The sequence below is a fragment of the Ovis aries genome, chromosome 1 (genome assembly GCF_016772045.2).
Source record: "Ovis aries strain OAR_USU_Benz2616 breed Rambouillet chromosome 1, ARS-UI_Ramb_v3.0, whole genome shotgun sequence".
Taxonomy (NCBI): domain Eukaryota; kingdom Metazoa; phylum Chordata; class Mammalia; order Artiodactyla; family Bovidae; genus Ovis; species Ovis aries.
The window spans coordinates 90,927,885-90,947,305 of NC_056054.1; the positions used below are offsets into that span (position 1 = coordinate 90,927,885).

The window sequence follows — 19,421 nt, forward strand, 5'->3', positions numbered from 1 at the left end:
CCACACCTATATTGGGCTCACTAATATTTCACCCCTACCAGAGGGAGACTTAAGCACTCAATCTCCAGCCTCTGTCTCAGTTTTTTGGCTCCTCCCACAGATATGGCAAAAGACCAGACAGCACCCTCTCTGCAGGCAGGCTAGCATCTGAAACCGCAGGAGGACCCAAAAGGCCCTGAGCCAAACACATTGAATTCATTCTCTAAAACTCACCTGTTAAATAAGACATTCTTGCTTCCTTGGAGAACAAAGTAGAGGGGCTCAGGAAGTTGAAAATGATTCTCTGAAAAAGTGTGTTCCCCTAAAGCTCTTTACATTATGGGTGACTGTATGCCTTGGTTGGTGAAGGACTAATCCTTCGTATTCCTACTGTCCCAGTGTAATTAATAATAGTGTCTCCTTTCACTCTCAAAAGTGGAGAATACATTACATGGTGATCTTAATTGTATCGTTCTTAAGATCAGTTCAGTTCAGTTCAGTTGCTCAGTTGTGTCCGATTCTTTGCGACCCCATGAATCGCAGCACTCCAGGCCTCCGTGTCCATCACCAACTCCTGGAGTTTACCCAAACTCATGTCCATTGAGTCGGTGATGGCATCCAACCATCTCATCCTCTGTCATCCCCTTCTCCTCCTGCCCCCAATCTTTCCCAACATCGGGGTCTTTTCAAATGAGTCAGCTCTTCACATTGGGCCAAAATATTGGGAGTTTCAGCTTCAACATCATTCCTTCCAATGAATACCCAAGACTGATTTCCTTTAGGATGGACTGGTTGAATCTCCTTGCAGTCCAAGGGACTCTCAAGAGTCTTCTCCAACACCACAGTTCAAAAGCATCAGTTCTTCTGTGCTCACAATCACAGACGACTAGCCAATCTGATCACACAGACCACAGCTTGTCTAACTCAATGAAACTAAGCCATGCCGGGTGGGGCCACCCAAGGCGGACGGGTCATGGTAGAGAGGTCTGACAGAATGTGGTCCATTGGAGAAGGGAATGGCAAACCACTTCAGTTCATAAGATAGAGCAACCAAAGTTGCACTCAGTATTCCAGGGATGCTGAAAGTGTTTTAATCCAAGAGTTACTCCCCCACCCGTATTACTGGATATGCCTTTGCAAAATCACCTATATTTCCCTATGGTGTTGGTGTAGTCACTAAATTGTGTCTGACTCTTGCTATCCCATGGACTGTAGCCTGCCAAGCTCCTTTGTCTATGGGATTCTCCAGGCCAGAATACTGGAATGGGTTGCCTTTTCCTTCTCCAGGGGATCTTCTCATCCCAGGAATGGAACATGGGTCTCCTGCATTGCAGTCAGATTCTTTACCAACTGAGCTAATAGTAACCTGCATTTCCCTTTCAGTTCAGTTCAGTCCTTCAGTCGTATGCGACTCTTTGTGACCCCATGAATCGCAGCACCCCAGGCCTCCCTGTCCATCACCAACTCCTGGAGTTCACCCAAACTCATGTCCATCAAGTTGGTGATACCATCCAGCCATCTCATCCTCTGTCGTCCCCTTCTCCCAGCATCAGAGTCTTTTCCAATGAGTCAACTCTTTGCATGAGGTGGCCAAAGTACTGGAGTTTCAGCTTCAGCATCATTCCTTCCAAAGAAATCCCAGGACTGATTTCCTTTAGGATGGACTGGTTGGATCTCCTTGCAGTCCAAGGGACTCTCAAGAGTCTTCTCCAAAACCACAGTTCAAAAGCATCAATTCTATAGCGCTCAGCTTTCTTCACAGTCCAACTCTCACATCCATACATGACCACTGGAAAACCATAGCCTTGACTAGATGGACCTTTGTTGGCAAAGTAATGTCTCTGCTTTTGAATATGCTATCTAGGTTGGTCATGACTTTTCTTCCAAGGAGTAAGCGTGTTTTAATTTCATGGCTGCAATCACCATCTGCAGTGATTTTGGAGCCCAAAAAAATGAAGTCTGACACTGTTTCCACTGTTTCCCCATCTATTTCCCATGAAGTGATGGGACCAGATGCCATGATCTTCGTTTTCTGAATGTTGAGCTTTAAGCCAACTTTTTCACTCGCCTCTTTCACTTTCATCAAGAGGCTTTTGAGTTCCTCTTCACTTTCTGCCATAAGGGTGGTGTCATCTGCATATCTGAGGTTATTGATATTTCTCCCAGGAATGTTGATTCCAGCTTGTGCTTCTTCCAGCCCAGCGTTTCTCATGATGTACTCTGCATAGAAGTTAAATAAGCAGGGTGACAATATATAGCCTTGATGTACTCCTTTTCCTATTTGGAACCAGTCTGTTGTTCCATGTCCAGTTCTAACTGTTGCTTCCTGACCTGCATATAGGTTTCTCAAGAGGTAGGTCAGGTGGTCTGGTATTCCCGTCTCTCTCAGAATTTTCCACAGTTTGTTGTGGTCCGCACAGTCAAAGGCTTTGGCATAGTCAATAAAGCAGAAATAGATGTTTTTCTGGAACTCTCTTGCTTTTTCCATGATCCAGTGGATGCTGGCAATTTGATCTCTAGTTCCTCTGCCTTTTCTAAAACCAGCTTGAACATCTGGAAGTTCACGGTTCACGTATTGCTGAAGCCTAGCTTGGAGAATTTTGAGCATGACTTTACTAGCGTGTGAGATGAGTGCAATTGTGCGGTAGTTTGAGCATTCTTTGGCATTGCCTTTCTTTGGGATTGGAATGAAAACTGACCTTTTCCAGTCCTGTGGCCACTGCTGAGTTTTCCAAATTTGCTGGTATATTGAGTGCAGCACTTTCACAGCATCATCTTTCAGGATTTGAAATAGCTCCACTGGAATTCCATCACCTCCACTAGCTTTGTTTGTAGTGATGGTTTCTTAGGCCCATTTGACTTCACAGTCCAAGATGTCTGGCTCTAGGTGAGTGATCACACCATCACGATTACCTGGGTCGTGAAGGTCTTTTTTGTACAGTTCTTCTGTGTATTCTTGGCACCTCTTCTTAATATCTTCTGCTTCTGTTAGGTCCAGACTGTTTCTGTCCTTAATCAAGCTTATCTTTGCATGAAATGTTCCCTTGGTATCTCTAATTTTCTTGAAGAGATCTCTAATCTTTCCCATTCTGTTGTTTTCCTTTATTTCTTTGCACTGATCGCTGAGGAAGGCTTTCTAATCTCTCCTTGCTATTCTTTGGAACTCTGCATTCAGATGCTTATATCTTTCCTTTTCTCCTTTGCTTTTCACTTCTCTTTTTTCACAGCTATTTGTAAGGGCCTTCCCAGAGAGCCATTTTGCTTTTTTGCTTTTTTTTTTCCCTTTAGGGACCCCAAAATTTGGAACCTGGAGCCTGTTTGTTTTATCCCCAGCCTCGTTACCACATTTACCATATACTTGGTCTCTTCTCTGAATAGGGGAGAAATAGCCCTACAATGGGCTATTTGCAGACTATACTATATCTAACTTACATTGTAGTCTCCATAGTATCTTGCACAGAGTAGATGCTAGTAAAGGGGATAGTAATAACAGCATGTTAAATGTAAGTTTTTACAGTTTAAGATATTGTTTGCCTTTTGCTGAACATTTAAGATCTAGAAAAACTTTACAGTTCCTAAAACTTGCCCTTTCCCCCGCAGTCTTTTGCTATTCATAACCTGTGTTTTTATACCATATCTGATGGTTTAATGAGTGTACATGTTTGTCTTCCACTCAAAATAATTAATGTGTTAATTAAATGGTTATCTTAAAAATTCAACATCAGGAATCCATTTTACTTTCAGCTCACTACTTTTCTCTTATGATGAAAGAAAGATTAAATTTTTTACTAAAGACATTTTTATTAAAATGTGTTCATGTTGATACCTTTATAGAATTGAGAGAATGGTAAAAGAAAATTATCAGTTGAATAGAGCTCCACAATGAGAAAATGATGATAATTTATAAATTTAAATAAGAAAATTGCTATTTGGAGAAGAGGAATGATAATTTCATGGGCCTTAGAACCAATCAAGCAGCTTGATATGCCAGAAATAGTTTTGCTTTTTGAGTCAACTTTTGGCACGGGGAAGGTGCTTTAGCTTTTAAAATAGGAAAATATGGTTAGGTCTTTCCTATCTTCTCTTGTAGAGTTCTCAAACTGCCTTTTTTTTTCTTTTAAACAACTGAGTTTCCAAAACAAAACAAGAAGGCTATTTCTTAAGGACTCCACAATTTACTCTTTAATACTACAGTATGCTGAATTTTCGGAGAAGGCAATGGCACCCCACTCCAGTACTCTTGCCTGGAAAATCCCATGGACGGAGGAGCCTTGTGGGCTGCAGTCCATGGGGTTGTGAAGAGTCGGACACAACTGAGCGACTTGACTTTCACTTTTCACTTTCATGCATTGGAGAAGGAAATGGCAACCCACTCCAGTGTTTTTGCCTGGAGAATCCCAGGGACTGGGGAGCCTGGTGGGCTGCCGTCTCTGGGATCACACAGAGTCAGACACGGCTGAGGCGACTTAGCAGCAGCAGCAGCAGCAGCAGCATGCTGAATTTTGCCCTCTACCTTTCTAGTGAAACTGCTTTTCTCAATGTTACCCATAACCACCTGCCTGATTGCCAGATTTAGTGGACTCCTTTTAGCCCCTATCTCCAGTCCTGACAGCTTTATAAAGCATTTGTTCGTGTTAACCATGCTCTCCTCGTCTGTATTCTTTGACTCCACTCCCCCATTCTTACTTTTTCTGCTCCTTGAATTGGTAATGCTCCTAAGCTTCTATTCTCCATCTTTTCTATTCACAACTTACCTCAGTAATTTTGTCCGCTGCCATAGCTTTAATTGCAGTGTCTCCCAGATCTTTTATCTTCCTCTGTTTCTCTTTTGAGAACAGGACCAGGTTCATATTTCCAAGAAATTGTTAGGTATCTGTACAAGGATGTTGCATAGCCCCTCAAATGCAACAACTTCCAAACTGAGTTAAGTCTTTTGTATACGTGCACTTCCTGCCGTCACCAGCTGACCTTACATCCTCCCAGTTCTGAGCCTGAAACTGATTATCATCCTCAACTTTTTCCTCACCCTGTCTTCTTCATTGCAGCTAAGTATCAAGTTCTATCAATTCTGACTTTAAAAAATATGTCATCTCTTAAGTGTCCAGGGGTGCTCCTCATTTTTTTTCTTATTATCTGTCTCCTGTGCTGTCTCAGTCACTTCAGCCGTGTCCAGCTCTTTGCCACCCCATGGACTGTAGCCCGCTAGGCTCCTCTCTCAATGGGATTCTCCAGGCAAGAGTACTGGAGTGGGTTGCCACTTCCTCCTCCAGATATCTGTCTGCTAAATGCCTCTAAATCCAAATTAACACTTCTTTCCTCTTCTCACAGCTGTTTCCATAGGTATCCAATAAATATTGTATAATGTATCATATTTATGCTTAAATAGCCATTAACCTGGGTATCATCTTGACCTCCTCCCCTCCCACAATCTTCGTGCTAGTCATTAAGTTCTGTTGCTTCAACTTGCTTGTCTCTATTATCCATTCTTTCTCTGTATTCCCGCTACCAGTGCCTTAGCTCCAGCCTTCACAATTTCTTATCGAGGCTATTAATGATTTTCTTATTTGCCTGCCTTTATTTTCACTCCACTCCATCTATTTCATCCTTTATTACTGTTACCCATAACATCCCCAAATCTAATTTAATCATGTCACAGTCCAGTTTAATCAGTTTCATCATCATCAAAATAAAGGCCAAACTCCTTAACCCAGCACTCCAGAAATGTGTTTTGGTTCCTATTATAAGACAAGCCCCTGGCATACGTACTTCACTCTAGTCCTATAAATTATTTGTAATTACTAAAAATGCCAGCCATTTTTAATGCCTCAGTGCTCTTTGATCAGTGAAATGGCCTCCCTCTCACCAATCCCAACTCATTCTTTAAGACTGCTCAAACGTCACTGTCTCTAGAATACTTTTCTGATAACTGTTTTACCAAGCAAGTGGTGGTGTTCCTCAGCTCTCCCTCAAAAGCTTGTTTGTTTCATTATTATGCTTCCCTGTTAGCTCAGACAGTAAAGTGTCTGCTTGCAATGCAGGGGACCCAGGTTTGATTCCTGGGTTGGGAAGATCCCCTGGAGAAGGAAAGGGAAACCCAGTCCAGTATTCTTGCCTGGAAAATCCCATGGATGGGGAAGCCTGGCAAGCTATAGTCCCTGGGGTTGCAGAGTTGGACACAACTGAGCACTAACGCCTTCACACTTGCTATTTCACTATATTGTTTCTCTTTTCTGTCTTCACTTTTCCACTATGAACTCCTTGATGTCAAGAACTGTGTTTCTAATTTTTGTTTTTGCATAAGGAAGGAGAGGGGAGGAAGAGGAGGAAGAAAGGGAAAAAAAGGAAAGAAAAGGGGGAGAAATTTAGTAAATGAACTGACTCACTGGATAGTGTATAAAATTGTTAGGCATTTTAGTCTAGGTTTTATTACCTTTAGTTTAAGTGGGCAAGTAACAATCACTTCTTTAACTGCATGAATCTACCCTGCAAAAACCTGTCTGATCTTATCACATGTGAAGGTTTAAAGTGATTGCTAAGAGTAATCCAGAAGATAAATTAGCAATTTGTTTACTCTCTTAAATGGCTTCCCTGGTGGTGCAGAGGTTAAAAGTGTCTGCCTGCAATGTGGGAGACCCTGGTTCGATCCCTGGGTCGGGAAGATCCCCTGGAGAAGGAAATGGCAACCCACTCCAGTATTCTTGCCTGGAGAATCCCATGGATGGAGGAGCTTGGTGGGCTATAGTCCATGGGTCGCAGAGTCGGACACGACTGAATGACTTCACTTTCTTTACTCTCCTAAAGAAAAGACTGTACTCTATCTGTTAGTTGCTTCTTTAAGTGCTAACTAAAATGCTGACTCAACTTCCACATTAACACTGAAATATATTTATATATTTGTTGATCTTTTTTCTTATCAGGCATTAATCCTTCTTAGTGAATTTTTCAGGGAGCAAATGGAATATTTCAACTATCTCTATAGTTGCTTGATTCAGTTCAGTTCAGTCGCTCAGTTGTGTCTGACTCTGTGATCCTGTGGACTGCAGCACACCAGGCTTTCCTGTCCATCACCAACTCCTGGAGCTTTTTCAAACTCATGTCCATTGAGTTGGTGATGCCATCCAACCATCTCCTCCCGCCTTCAATCTTTCCCAGCATCAGAGTCTTTCAAATGAGTCAGTTCTTTTCATCAGGTAGCCAAAGTGTTGGAATTTCAGCTTCAGCATCAGTCCTTCCAATGAATATTCAGGACTGATTTCCTTTTGGATGGACTGGTTGGATCTCACTGCAGTCCAAAGGACTCTCAAGAATCTTCTCCGCACCACAGTTCAAAAATATTAGTACTTTAGCACTCAGTTTTCTTTATAGTCCAACTCTCACATCCATACATGACTACTGGAAAAACCATAGCTTTGACTAGTCAGACCTTTGTTGACAAAGTAATGTCTCTGCTTTTTAATGCTAATCCCTTGAATTTATAGTTGCTTAAATTCTCCAAAATTCTCACAGAGCATAAATCCAGGTGTGGTACTATTGTAGAATTCATCCTTAGATAGCACAATTGAGTTCCCATGCTATTTCAAGAAAATTTCTATTAAAGAAAACTCTCTCTCATAGGAAATTCTCCATGATATTGCTTTGGTAATATTATTATAGAGCATTTTTCACAGTTTCCTTGTTCATACAATCCAACAAATACTTTTATTCATGTAGCAGTTGCTTCGTGTTGACTTGCAGAAAAACACACAACATGAAGGAGAGTTGTGAGCTTTCTTATTTAGGGTCTAACTAAGGACCATGCCCCAGGAAACAGGCACTCAGTAACTCCGAGGATCTGTTCCAAGCTAGGAGAGGAGCCAGGATGTGTGTGAATTTTTTGGTTAGGATATCTATGTAGTCAAGCATACATTTTAGTAAAAGATTACTGCTAATCACAAAGAACAGATAGATATCTCAAGTTAATGGTCGTAGTACTTTTCTGTGTATGGGAAGAAAAGTCACTGGGGTCATTGAAATTCTTCTTCAATAATGCATCTGATTGTCTAAGACCGTTTATCCAAAGCACAGAGCACCTCGTCCTGTTTTATTTTTTCATCCCAAATTGCTTTCAGGATGCAGTGGGTTGCAACTTAACCCTTGTAGAACTGGGTGATGAGTGATGCTCTTTGTTCTTTTTTCTGTTAACATGAGTCATAAAATGTTGTACTTAATTGATGATTGTTTGCCTTGTAGCTGTGGAGGATCAAAGTGAACTGAAGTATATCCCAGTTCTTCTCAGTTGTTTTGATCTGTTTTCACATAGTAGTTACTTTTCAGCTATTCTTATCTTTTCCATCTCAGACATTTCAACCAGATTTTTTCAAAGGAAAACCGCAAAAGCTCACCAGACTTCAAAACTACCAGTTAATATTATATACATAAGCAGAGAACTATGCTGGGGAAAAAGGGGTGGAGATGATTCAGAGCTTTTCATTAGGAGGCTGGTCATCTATTCTCTTCTTTTTTCCTGAATATGGAATAATACTTTTTATTAGAGCGTAACGGTTTGTACTGTTTATCAGGTTCAATGGGATTTTTTCTTACAAAGTGGATACATTGTACTGCAGCTTAATGAAATGAAATTAATAAGTTCTTTGATATTTTCTAAGCCTGTTTGCTGCCTAGCATGTGTCGTTTGTATATGTATGCATATTTGTCTGTGTTTCACTATAGAAGAAACACAGTCTACAAGAAATTGAGAATCAAAGAGAGGTCATCCTAGAGTACAATTGTAGATTTTTTAAAAAACTTCCTTCTTGCTGAGAAACCACCTGCTAGGAACACTCCTGCCAACTTAAACCATGTCTGACTAATACAAAGATTCTTCAGCAGCCTTACCTTGGAAAACAGACAGAGTGGGAGGGAAAGAGGATTCTTTCTTGACAGGGTCAGTTTATGTTGAAAAGACCAAAGTTTTTTTTCTTCTTTGGCTATCAGAAATTTAACTACCTTTAATTTTTCTGATTATATTTTATTGGTCACTTAACTTGCAATAATACATAATAATTCTATGTAAGATATTTCTTTGTGACCATACACAAATAGAGATTCTACACAAGGCACTGTGTAGTTTTCCTTCAGACACTTAGATCTTGTGATTTCAAGAGAAAGTAGGTATTTTCTTAGATTTTAAGCAAATCTAAATTACCCACTTGCAGTGGTTTAAATCCAAGACTGGACTTTTCTGTGGAGAGAAGTGGGTTAGAATGTGATAACAGAAATAATCGACAATTCCTTTGCATCACAGTGAAAAAATTAACAAGCAGTTGCTGCTTGTTATTGATTTGCAGGCTGTGTCTCACATCAGTGCTATAAAGCTATTTAAATGAAATAATTATACCAGGTGATTTTTTAAATACCTAGCATTTTTATGACTCATGATTCAAATAAACACCTTCGAGTTTAATGTTGTCTTTTGTTCTCTGCTTCTGATTACTTGCTAAGACATTTACTAGTTATTGAAGAAGCCACTCGAGTCAAACTCTGTTGGTATTTTGAAAGTGAGTTCTTACCTTATTGTCTCCCAAATATCAGTGTAATGAAATAAAAGACAGGAATTCACTTGGTAAATTCCTTTCTTGTTGGTTTTGAAACTGGCATTTCACTCAATTCTTTTTTTTCTTTTCTTTTTAATTTGCAGAACTTCCTTACGGCTGGGAGAAAATAGAGGACCCTCAATATGGGACATACTATGTTGAGTAAGTTTGTTACCTCAGTTTATGCTTTCCCAGATGTTTCCCTTTCATTGCACAATTTTAGGGAGTGAATGAAGTACCTTACGCTTCTGCAATCCTGCTTTCAGGTTTTGCCACCAGTGGGATGAGAAGGTCAGGACGGTGGGCATTTGCTTCCCTGATTCTGTGCTCCGTAGAGGTTGGTTTTGAAGTAAAGATAGAGAGCTAGGGTATGTTGCTCAGATGATTAATAGCTGGAGATGTCATCAGTACTGCTCCGGCCTCTGGAAAGAGAAGTAGTGGATAGAAAACGAAAGGTGAACGAGTAAGGTCACTTTCAACAGCACACCTGCGTGATTCTGAAGGCGATAAAAGGACTTTAAGGGCATTGTATCAGAGTGATCCGAAGTTTTCAAGTACATGATTACAACTATTCTCTTTTTTAGGGAGTTAATCAAGGAAAACTTAGTTTTCTTTTTGGAGGTGAAAGTTGCTTCTGACACAGCTGTTATAGTTAAATTTAAACGTAAATCTGTGTTGGAATAGAGGATCAAACACCTGCCTATGTTAGCCAGAGAAATTAGGATAACATCAACTTCTGATTTTTCCTTCCCTTTTCTTCATTTATCTAATTGCTACATTGTTATGATCATTGGGATTGCTTTCTTTCCAGATGATATAGATAGAATTTTGACCTCAGTCATCTACTACCAGGCAAATAATTAGATCAGAGAGGTTACTATTAACTTGGGAACTAGGAGTCTGCACCATCTGCCAAGGTAGTGAAGGCAAAATATTATTACCTGGAAATATGGTGAACATGAACCTCTTCTGTTTTTATGAATGCTGATTAGTTTTTCATCATTTGTTGGCGTCAATGAATGCCACTTCCCTAAAGTGAATAACTGATTCCTGTTATAATGCTAGTTCTTATACTAATGTGTAGCTGTTACTTGAGTCACTGTGCTTAGGGAGATTTTTGGAATGATTTCTTAAAGTGTAACTTATACCCTAAGAAAAATAACTCAGTTTGACCCTTAGATCTATAATTTAACAGCTCCACTGAAAGGTTATGTTAATTTTATTTCATATCTTTCCGATACTATGATGTGAGAAGTATACAGCAGTTCTTTTGTTACTTTATTCTAAAGTATATTTAGTTAAAAGAAAAAAAAAACATTTTTCAAATCAAAGGAATATTTGAAGGCTAGCTGAAGAGAATTTGTGGTAAATTTCCCCCTAATAGTTAGTCTGTTCAAATTGGGCTTCCATCAACTATTATTTGCCATTAACACTGCTGAACATTTCTGAGATAATGATTCTCATTCTCTTAGTATCCATTCCAACAAATGTGAATGCATGGTCAAGAGGTGAAATTCATTTGCCTGTTATAAAATCTTGCGCTAAATGATCTGGTTCTCATTAAACAAGGATGAACTAACATTGAAGCAACTTTAGGGCAGTCCTGAAGTGACCTGCTCCCAGCTGTCATGGAGGCATGTGAAGCAGCCTGATTAGAAGCAACAGCAGTGGCAGCGATGTGATTTTGTATGATAGTTCCCAGACAAGCTCATTTTACTGGAGGGTAATTTATTAGATTAAGAAAGAGCAGGCTGTACTCAAGATGCACATTAGTATGGAATCAGCCGAGTTCTGAAGTGTGGCTTGATTCCCAGACTAGTTAGGCTTTGAATCTCAACTATAGTAATCTGCAGTGAGTTTACTGATGGAGATAAAAAGCTGTTACTTGAATGGCTACTCTCTGGCTCTCTTAGTTTGTCAAACCAGATGGCGCAATGATTGCTCTTGGCAAGAGCCTTACAGTAGTAACACCAACTGCAATGGCAGGTTTTTGGGGTAAGCATTTATTTTAGAAGATGAGATTCTGAAATGGATTAATTTATTTTTGGAAATAAAATTGTTCCCAAAATTTAATGGCAGGCCTTCCATAAGAATGCACGTATCTTTAGAAATGTTGTCTTATTGTTTTCTTTAATTGCCTTCCTACAGTTAGATGACACAGTCAAAATATGCATCTGCTTTTCATATCTTAACTTTTCATGAAGGATAATGATTTTGTTTGTGGAGATGAATTCTCATATGTTTATACAAAATTTTAATAGAGATGAAATTTCAAATTATATATTATCTATTTAATCAGGCTTGTTTGCTACTGTTGTTTACTTTTTCTGATAATCTATTATGTTCTCTTGCCTTCCCATAGCTGGTTTTACAGAAAACAAAATTTGTTACATGTTAATAATACTATGGGTATAAGTAACTAAAGGAAAGGGAGAGTGTTTTTACTGTTTTGTTTTTTGGTTGACATTTTAATCTAGGTAGTCTAAGGTGACAGATGCAATTACTCTTTTCTCTAAAATCTTACACTCTTTTGTCAGAGACTTTTCAGGAAAGGGATTACTCATTTGCATTCTTCTACTCTCTTCTCCCACACATTACAAAAAGTATAAATATAAATTACTCCTTTCTATGTATTAATGCCTGGGCGGCAAAGTGAGTCATTCTAACTGATGACGTTCAAGTAAGCCAAGGTTCTTTCTAAACAGGTTTATTCTTTTCGAAGTGTCAGTTTCTAGTTTTGTTTTTTCAAGAATATGTAAATTATCAGTACATAATAAATAACTTTAAAAATGGTACCTAACTTAACACCAAAGATTTTCATTTTCATGGAAGGTTAAATAGTTAACTCAGTTGATAAGGTCCTTTCTCATAGTAAGAAGCAGAAGCATACTTGAGTTTTAGTGAAATCAGAACCCAAAGAATGTCACGTAGAACTTGCCGTATTTAGAGCTCTGAAACTGAATGCCTGCATCTGTTGCAGGGTTGATAATGCACTAGAAGCCTAAAAGGCACAGAGAAGCATACTCGGACGCTAGGGGACCTTGCTGTTAGGGTGTTTTTCTCCCTGTCGACCCCTCCTCCATCCCCACTAATGGTCATAAGTGGCAGAGAAAATATCCAAGTTGTATGACTATTTGTGTATAGATTTTGTAATATTCAGCTTATCTAAAGACAATCATAATCTGAAATTCTCATGGTTTAATGTTTAATTGTTGATATTTAGTAATGTCACTTCTTGTTAGAATGGATTCTGCTGGGAAATGAATTTCAATTGGCTGAAATGTGTTTGCAGTGTAGAAGTACTAGAATATAATTCCCCCTTGTTTCTGTATTAGACCTATTTGCAGTCTTAAACGTCTTTCGTATAGTAGTTGCGTTCTTAATCCACTTACAGTTAACTGGCTTGCCAGGTTAACCAATGCTCAGTTCTTCTGTGAGACATGCTCTCGCCATAGTGTATTGAATACTGTCATCTAATGGCCTGCCTCTCGTCTCCCCATACTTTTCTGATTTCCACCACAGACTTGTATGCTTTCAAAGAGTTAGTTATGATTATTCCTAAATTGTCAAAAAGAGTTGAACTTATAATTATGTAATTAGTTATTATATAATTTTGAAGCAATTTAACTGTAAAAGAGTTGGTCTGCGATAACAGTTTGATAAAAGCAAGTCACTTTGCTTTTTTGATGTAAATTGATGTGGGTGAGTCAGCTGGGAAAATAATAGTAAAATTCTAGAAGACATCTGTACTCAGATCTCTTCAAAAGTGTCTTCACAGCTGCTTCACTTCAGAGAAACTTGAAACCCTCCTACTATTAACTGCCTTAAAAAAAAACTGATTAATTGCCAATAGTTCTAGCTATATCATATATGAGGGCTTCATTTATAGTTTTGAAAGCTGTTGTTAGCCATATTAGAAATGATTATAGAGAAGCTGTATGAAACGTTTCAGCAACTTTGACTTCTAGGCGTCTTCTGTGGGTCATTCTTTAGCTGCTGAAAAGCTCTTCCTCGATGACTTGTCAGCCTCTCTGGGTTCCATAGCATAAGGATACCTGTTTGTCCCTTAATGTGTGATGATGGAATGATACGAGAGTCTTATTTTAAAATATGTAACTCTTTCACATTAAACTGAAATGCATATTTGTCTACATTTTGCAGTCATCTTAACCAGAAAACCCAGTTTGAAAATCCAGTGGAGGAAGCCAAAAGGAAAAAGCAGTTAGGACAGGCTGATACTGGGTCTTCAAAACCAGGTAGAACTTTTACCTCTATCTTCTAAGAATAACTTGTGACATTTATATGCTGAAATAATAAAAGTGAGTTTGAACTTTGAAAATCAACAGAGACTGTCTAATTTTTGTCACTGTAAAGATATGAATAATCTTAATAAAACATCTGGCCATTTTGAAAATGTTGAGGTTTTTTTTCTCTTGCTGCTTATATAGAAAGTGTGAAATTGTTGGGAGAAGGGATTGAATAACTTTGTTATGGGTGCAAGGTTTTAATTTGTAAATTTGATTGTTTTCTAGTGTTTAAGGCCAAGTCAGTATTAGATCTTTGATTCATTATGAGCTTCTCCCAAGTTAATTGCTTAGATTTAACATTAGTGACCATTCAAGATTCTTTATTAACTGATATGAACAAATACTAAGCATATCCACCATATTGTTTGCCTATATCATTGATTCTCTACTGGGATAGTAGGGTATTAGTAATATCAGAATCATTTGAGGAACATTTTTAAAATGCATAGGTCCTGAGATTGTGATGAGCCTAGCCATGTGTATTTCGTAAAAGATGTCCAGGATGTTCCATCCTACTCATCCCTCATTGCCTCCCCCTTCTCTGTCATTAATAAGATGTTTATCATCATAATCTAGTAGATTCTTCACTCAGTTGCTGATGAAACAGTTTTTTCTTATAGCCCCTCTTCAAAAACATAGTCCCTTCCCTTAAGTTTTACATTTGATTTAGCAAACATTGTTAGATTAATAAATATTTTTAAGCACCTTCTATATGCCCAGTGCTTTCCTTGGTACCTGGTATTAAAAAATGAACAGTAAGACAGGTCTTACCCTCAAAGTTTACAGTCTAAAACAGGAAACTGATGGTTATAATATATGCTGGTCGGTGCCATCCTGTGTTAGTAGTTAAATGTACAGGGAGACAGAGCAAGTTTGAATCCCAGCTGTGTAACCTTGGATGAGTTTTTTAAATCTTTGTTTTCTCATCTAATAATACAAAATATGAATGGTAGTAGTACCTACCTCTTAAAGTGGTTCTGCGTATGCAAGTTAATACATGTAAAGTGTTTACAAATCCATGTCTGGCACATGGTGGCCAAAAAATGATAGTTTTCATTGTTATTAATAGAGACATACAAGGTTCAGTGGTGGTGTAAAAGAGGGAGTGCTCACCTTTGCTTTAAAGGAGAAAGTTGAGGGGCAGGGGGACAAGTTAGCCTTGTGAATTTGAGTCATTAGGGAAATGAGCATCAAAACCACAGTGAGAGACCACCCTATGCCTACTAGAATGGCTGTAACCAAAAAAAAGTAGACAGTGACAAGTGCTGGCAAGGATGTGAAGCAGTCAGAGCCCTCCTACATTGATGGTGCCATGTAAAATGGTGCAGCCACTTTGGAAAAGTTTGGCAATCCTTCAGAACATTAAATAGTTATAATATTAATATGTTCATGGTAACTGCTACGTTTCCATTCCCAATATGTACCTAAAAGGAATGAACGTATTTGCCTACACAAAATCTTGTACATGAGTGTTCACAGCAACATTACTCATAATATCCAAGAAGTATAAACAACCCAACAAATCAGTGAATGAATAAAATGTGATATATCTGCATAATGGAATATTATTTGGTGATAGAAAAAGGAATAAAGTACATGCTACAATACAGATGAACCTCAAAAAATTATGCTAAGTGAAATAAACCATTCAAAAGACCACATATTATATAATTCCATTTATATTAAATGTCCAGATTGGGCATGTCTACAGACAGAAAGTGGCTTAGTGATTGAGGTTAGGATGTGAGGGCAGGTTGGGGAAAAATGAGAAGTGACTGCTAATGAGCACCAAGATTTCTTTGGTGTGTGTTTGGGGAGCGAGAAACTGTGCTAAAGTTAGATTGTGGTGATGGTTACCACATCATTGACTTGTATAATTCTGTCATATGTGGATTATGTCTCAATAAAGCTGTTAAAAAAGAGATTTGTCAGAAAAATTTAAACCATATTTTGAAAAGCTAACTTAAACAGTGCTTTTTAAGTTATGAATCTGTACAGTTTGATCCCCACAGTTTTCGTAAGTGCCCTAATGGCAGCCAGGTGGAGTGAACTTTCTGGGAAAGAGAAGACAGGTATTACTTGCAAATGTGGATCACTTTTAGTGCTAGGATCATCTGAGGAAACCTCTAAAAATAGGCTTTTCAGTGAAACTGCTTTTTGTCTTCCTAAAGTTTCCACTAAGCACAGGTATAAGGGAAAGAAGCATGAAGCTATTTGCTAGTAGTGCAGGGATTCACGCCACTCATCAGGTGTAAGTTAAAGGCTGCAGAAAGCCTGAGTCATGGGTTATAAAAAGTTCTCCATGTATTGTCTTTTATAAGTTTGTGACGGTTGCCTTCATCTTCCTAGTATAGTGTTTTCTACATAGAGCTCCAGTAGCTGCTTATTCAAATGAAATATACATCCGAATGAGTGCCCAAGGCTTTCAGGATTTTAATAATAAAGGTTATCCTTCAGGTGTGTCATTCTGACTTCTATCTAAAGGACTCTTTGCGATTAGAAAAAGTAAGTACAGACAAGGCAGTGAGAAGATGAAATAGATGTTTTTATACGTTTCAAATGACATAGAAGAGTCCTATGGAAGAATGAGAAACGATTCATTAGCTAAGCTTTTTTCAGTGATTTAATATATGAATTTAAATTCCAACTGTTCTATAACATTGGATTCTCTCTTATTTTCTTTCTGTTATGGTTTGTTGTATCTAAATTATATAGACTATCTTGGAAACTAGCTTTGAGGAGTATAGTCATTATAATTATTCTTGTTTCTCATTTTTGTGCAGATACAGAAAAATCGCACTTCACTCGAGATCCATCCCAGCTTAAAGGCATCCTTGTTCGAGCATCATTGAAAAAAAGCACAATGGGATTTGGTTTTACCATTATTGGTGGGGATAGGCCTGATGAGTTCCTACAAGTGAAAAATGTACTGAAAGATGGTCCTGCAGCTCAGGATGGGAAAATTGCACCAGGTAACATGTTTTTCGGAAATACTTAAAAGGGGTCTTCCCTGGCGGTCCAGAGTTTAAGACTCTGCTTCCACTGAAGGGGGCATGAGTTCCATCGCTGGTTGGGAACTAAGATCCCACACGTGTCACATGGCTTGGCAAAAAATTTTTTAAAAAAAGAGAAGTACTTAAAGATTTGTGATCCTATAACAAAAATTATAGTGAGAATGTTTTATATATATATATATATATAACATACATACCAAATATATAATAGCTATATAAGTATATATCATATATGTATTTTGTATGTGTGTGTAGAGAGAGAGAGAGAGAAAGAAATTATACAACCAGGAGGTAGATTCCTGTATTAAAATAGTTTATCTTCTAAATTAAGTACATGGTAGTTTTGAGGGAGGGTCATTTATTAATATATTGAATAGTTTGTATAGTTTGAGATAACCCTTTGGCTATACTAAGCTAAGGATTTATTAACCATCTCAGAAAATTATTTGATTGTCTGATGTTCTCTGATTATGTAGGATACTTTTGGAGTTATTTAACATTTACCTGTAATCTTTTTTGAAAGGTGATTCATTGTGATGTTTACAGTGATACTGAACAAATTGGTATATCCCACATTTTTTCACCAGGTTGGACCCTTTCCTTTGTTTTTTGCTATCTTAGTGGCTATTAGTAAAGTTAAGCCACTATGTTAAGAATTATAGACAATAAAGCTAAAAAAAGAATACAAAAAGAAAAGAATGGGAAAAAAAGAATTATATTATTATAGACAATAAGGTTATTATTTTTACAGAGCTGTATGAATTTGTCTTTTATGTAGTTTTCTCAACATCTTTACTTGGTGACGGTTACATATTTTTATGTGAGCGACTGTTTATGGCTATAGGTTAGAGGAAGTTTAAGACTATGATTATGAGGAAGGTTAAAATACTTTTCTTCCAGAAAGATTTTAATAATCCACTGAGGTTGCTTCTTACCCTATTTGCTAGGCTTTTCTAATCCTCTGTTATTTCACATACTATGTGTAAATACATTTTCCATTTGGGTGATTCAATTGTCATATTACTTTTGATGGCAGGTATCAACTTATTTTCAATTAATATATGGGATCTCTCATATTATGCTTCCCGAATTAGGTGATAGAAATTTAAACTAGAAATCTTAAAATAATTAAAAGTTATATTTATAAAGAAAATTATTTTTCTAATTTATTACTTTATAAAATCAACAAACTCTGGAGATTAAAATTAAGGTTTTGTCCTAAATCCTCAATTTTTACTTTTAAAATATTTTTGTCCATGAAACACATCTCAAAACTATTGTATATACTGTCAGGATTTTATGATGTAGATTTAGATTTGTCTAAAGATGTTATTAATTTGTAAAGCAATAGGATACTTCCATAAAAACTCAGAGAACTTTGACTAGGGGAGGAAAAGTCAAAGCTTTATTTCTAATTAGTTTAATTTCTTTATCTTCTTGAATTTTGAAATGAATTTCCACAGGCTAACATTTGTTTTTAAATAGCATTCATGTTGATTTTTTAAAGCCTACATGCAATCAGAACAAATTGAAGCACCTTTATTTGGCAATAACCTTTTAAATAATCATATTCAAATAAAAGTAGCAAATGGATGAGACATCAGAGGACAAATTTTAAAAATCAAAACTGCATTTAAAAAAACACACAACTGATGAGTGGCAAAGATCCTACAACCAAAGTGGGTCATAATGATGTAAAATCAAGAAAGTAAAACCAGCTTTTAAAAGGATTAATTCAGCTAAATTTTCAGCATCTTAAATAATATAGTCTTTACTTGTATTGAATTTTTTTGTTGCTTATTTCTCCTTTTGATAACTAAATTACACTAAATTGAAAGTCTCTCCAAAAAAGAAAGATGTGAAAAGAAAATACATTCATAAGTTATTATTCTAACCTTTAACCTTACATTGTTCAAACTAGAATGAATTTTTAAGTATGTTGTAATCAGTGGCTACTTAAAAATCATGAAATGAGACGTATTTAAAGAATGTCTGTTTTGTCTGTTTGTATAAGTAGCCAGTGGAGTTGTGCTCCGCTTGTCTATGTACTGAGCACCTACTGCAATGCACCTAGCTTTGTGTGCGCACTTAGGTGTCACTCAAAGGATATACTAACACGGATAATATGAATCTTTTTTAGGATTCACTTGAGCTTGAGGTCGTAACTGTTTGCCACTAAGCACACATTTATATGGCTTCCCAGGTGGCTCAAGTGGTAAAGAATCGACCTGCCAGTGCAGGAGACATGGGTTCAGTCACTGGGTTGGAAAGACCCCTGGAGTAGGAAATGGCAACCCATTCCAGTATTCTTACCTGGAGAATTCCATGCCTGGAAGCCTGACAGGCATGGGATCGCAAGGAGTCATACACAAACACACACACACGTTTATATATTCTTTTTAGGGAGGAGTCACCAAAGGGAGAGTGACATGTCTGTGTTCAAAATCTATTTTTCCAGTGGTTAATGAATAGTAAGAGGTTTCCAGAACTCAAATTTAGATGCTAAATTTCAGTCATTTTTATCTCCCCCAATAAAAGATCAGTTTATT

General features: G+C 37.6%; 1 protein-coding gene across 3 annotated transcripts in view; it reads left to right on the top strand.

Moving 5' to 3' along the window:
- MAGI3 (membrane associated guanylate kinase, WW and PDZ domain containing 3) overlaps positions 1-19,421 on the top strand; it is a 241,312-nt gene that overhangs the window by 174,008 nt on the left and 47,883 nt on the right. For all 3 annotated transcript variants that reach the window (XM_060412922.1, XM_004002337.6, XM_012178938.4), the window contains exons 7-9: positions 9,656-9,713; positions 13,713-13,807; positions 16,642-16,830. In XM_060412922.1, coding sequence (XP_060268905.1) covers positions 9,656-9,713; positions 13,713-13,807; positions 16,642-16,830 — 342 coding nt within the window. The remainder of the gene's footprint in view (positions 1-9,655; positions 9,714-13,712; positions 13,808-16,641; positions 16,831-19,421) is intronic.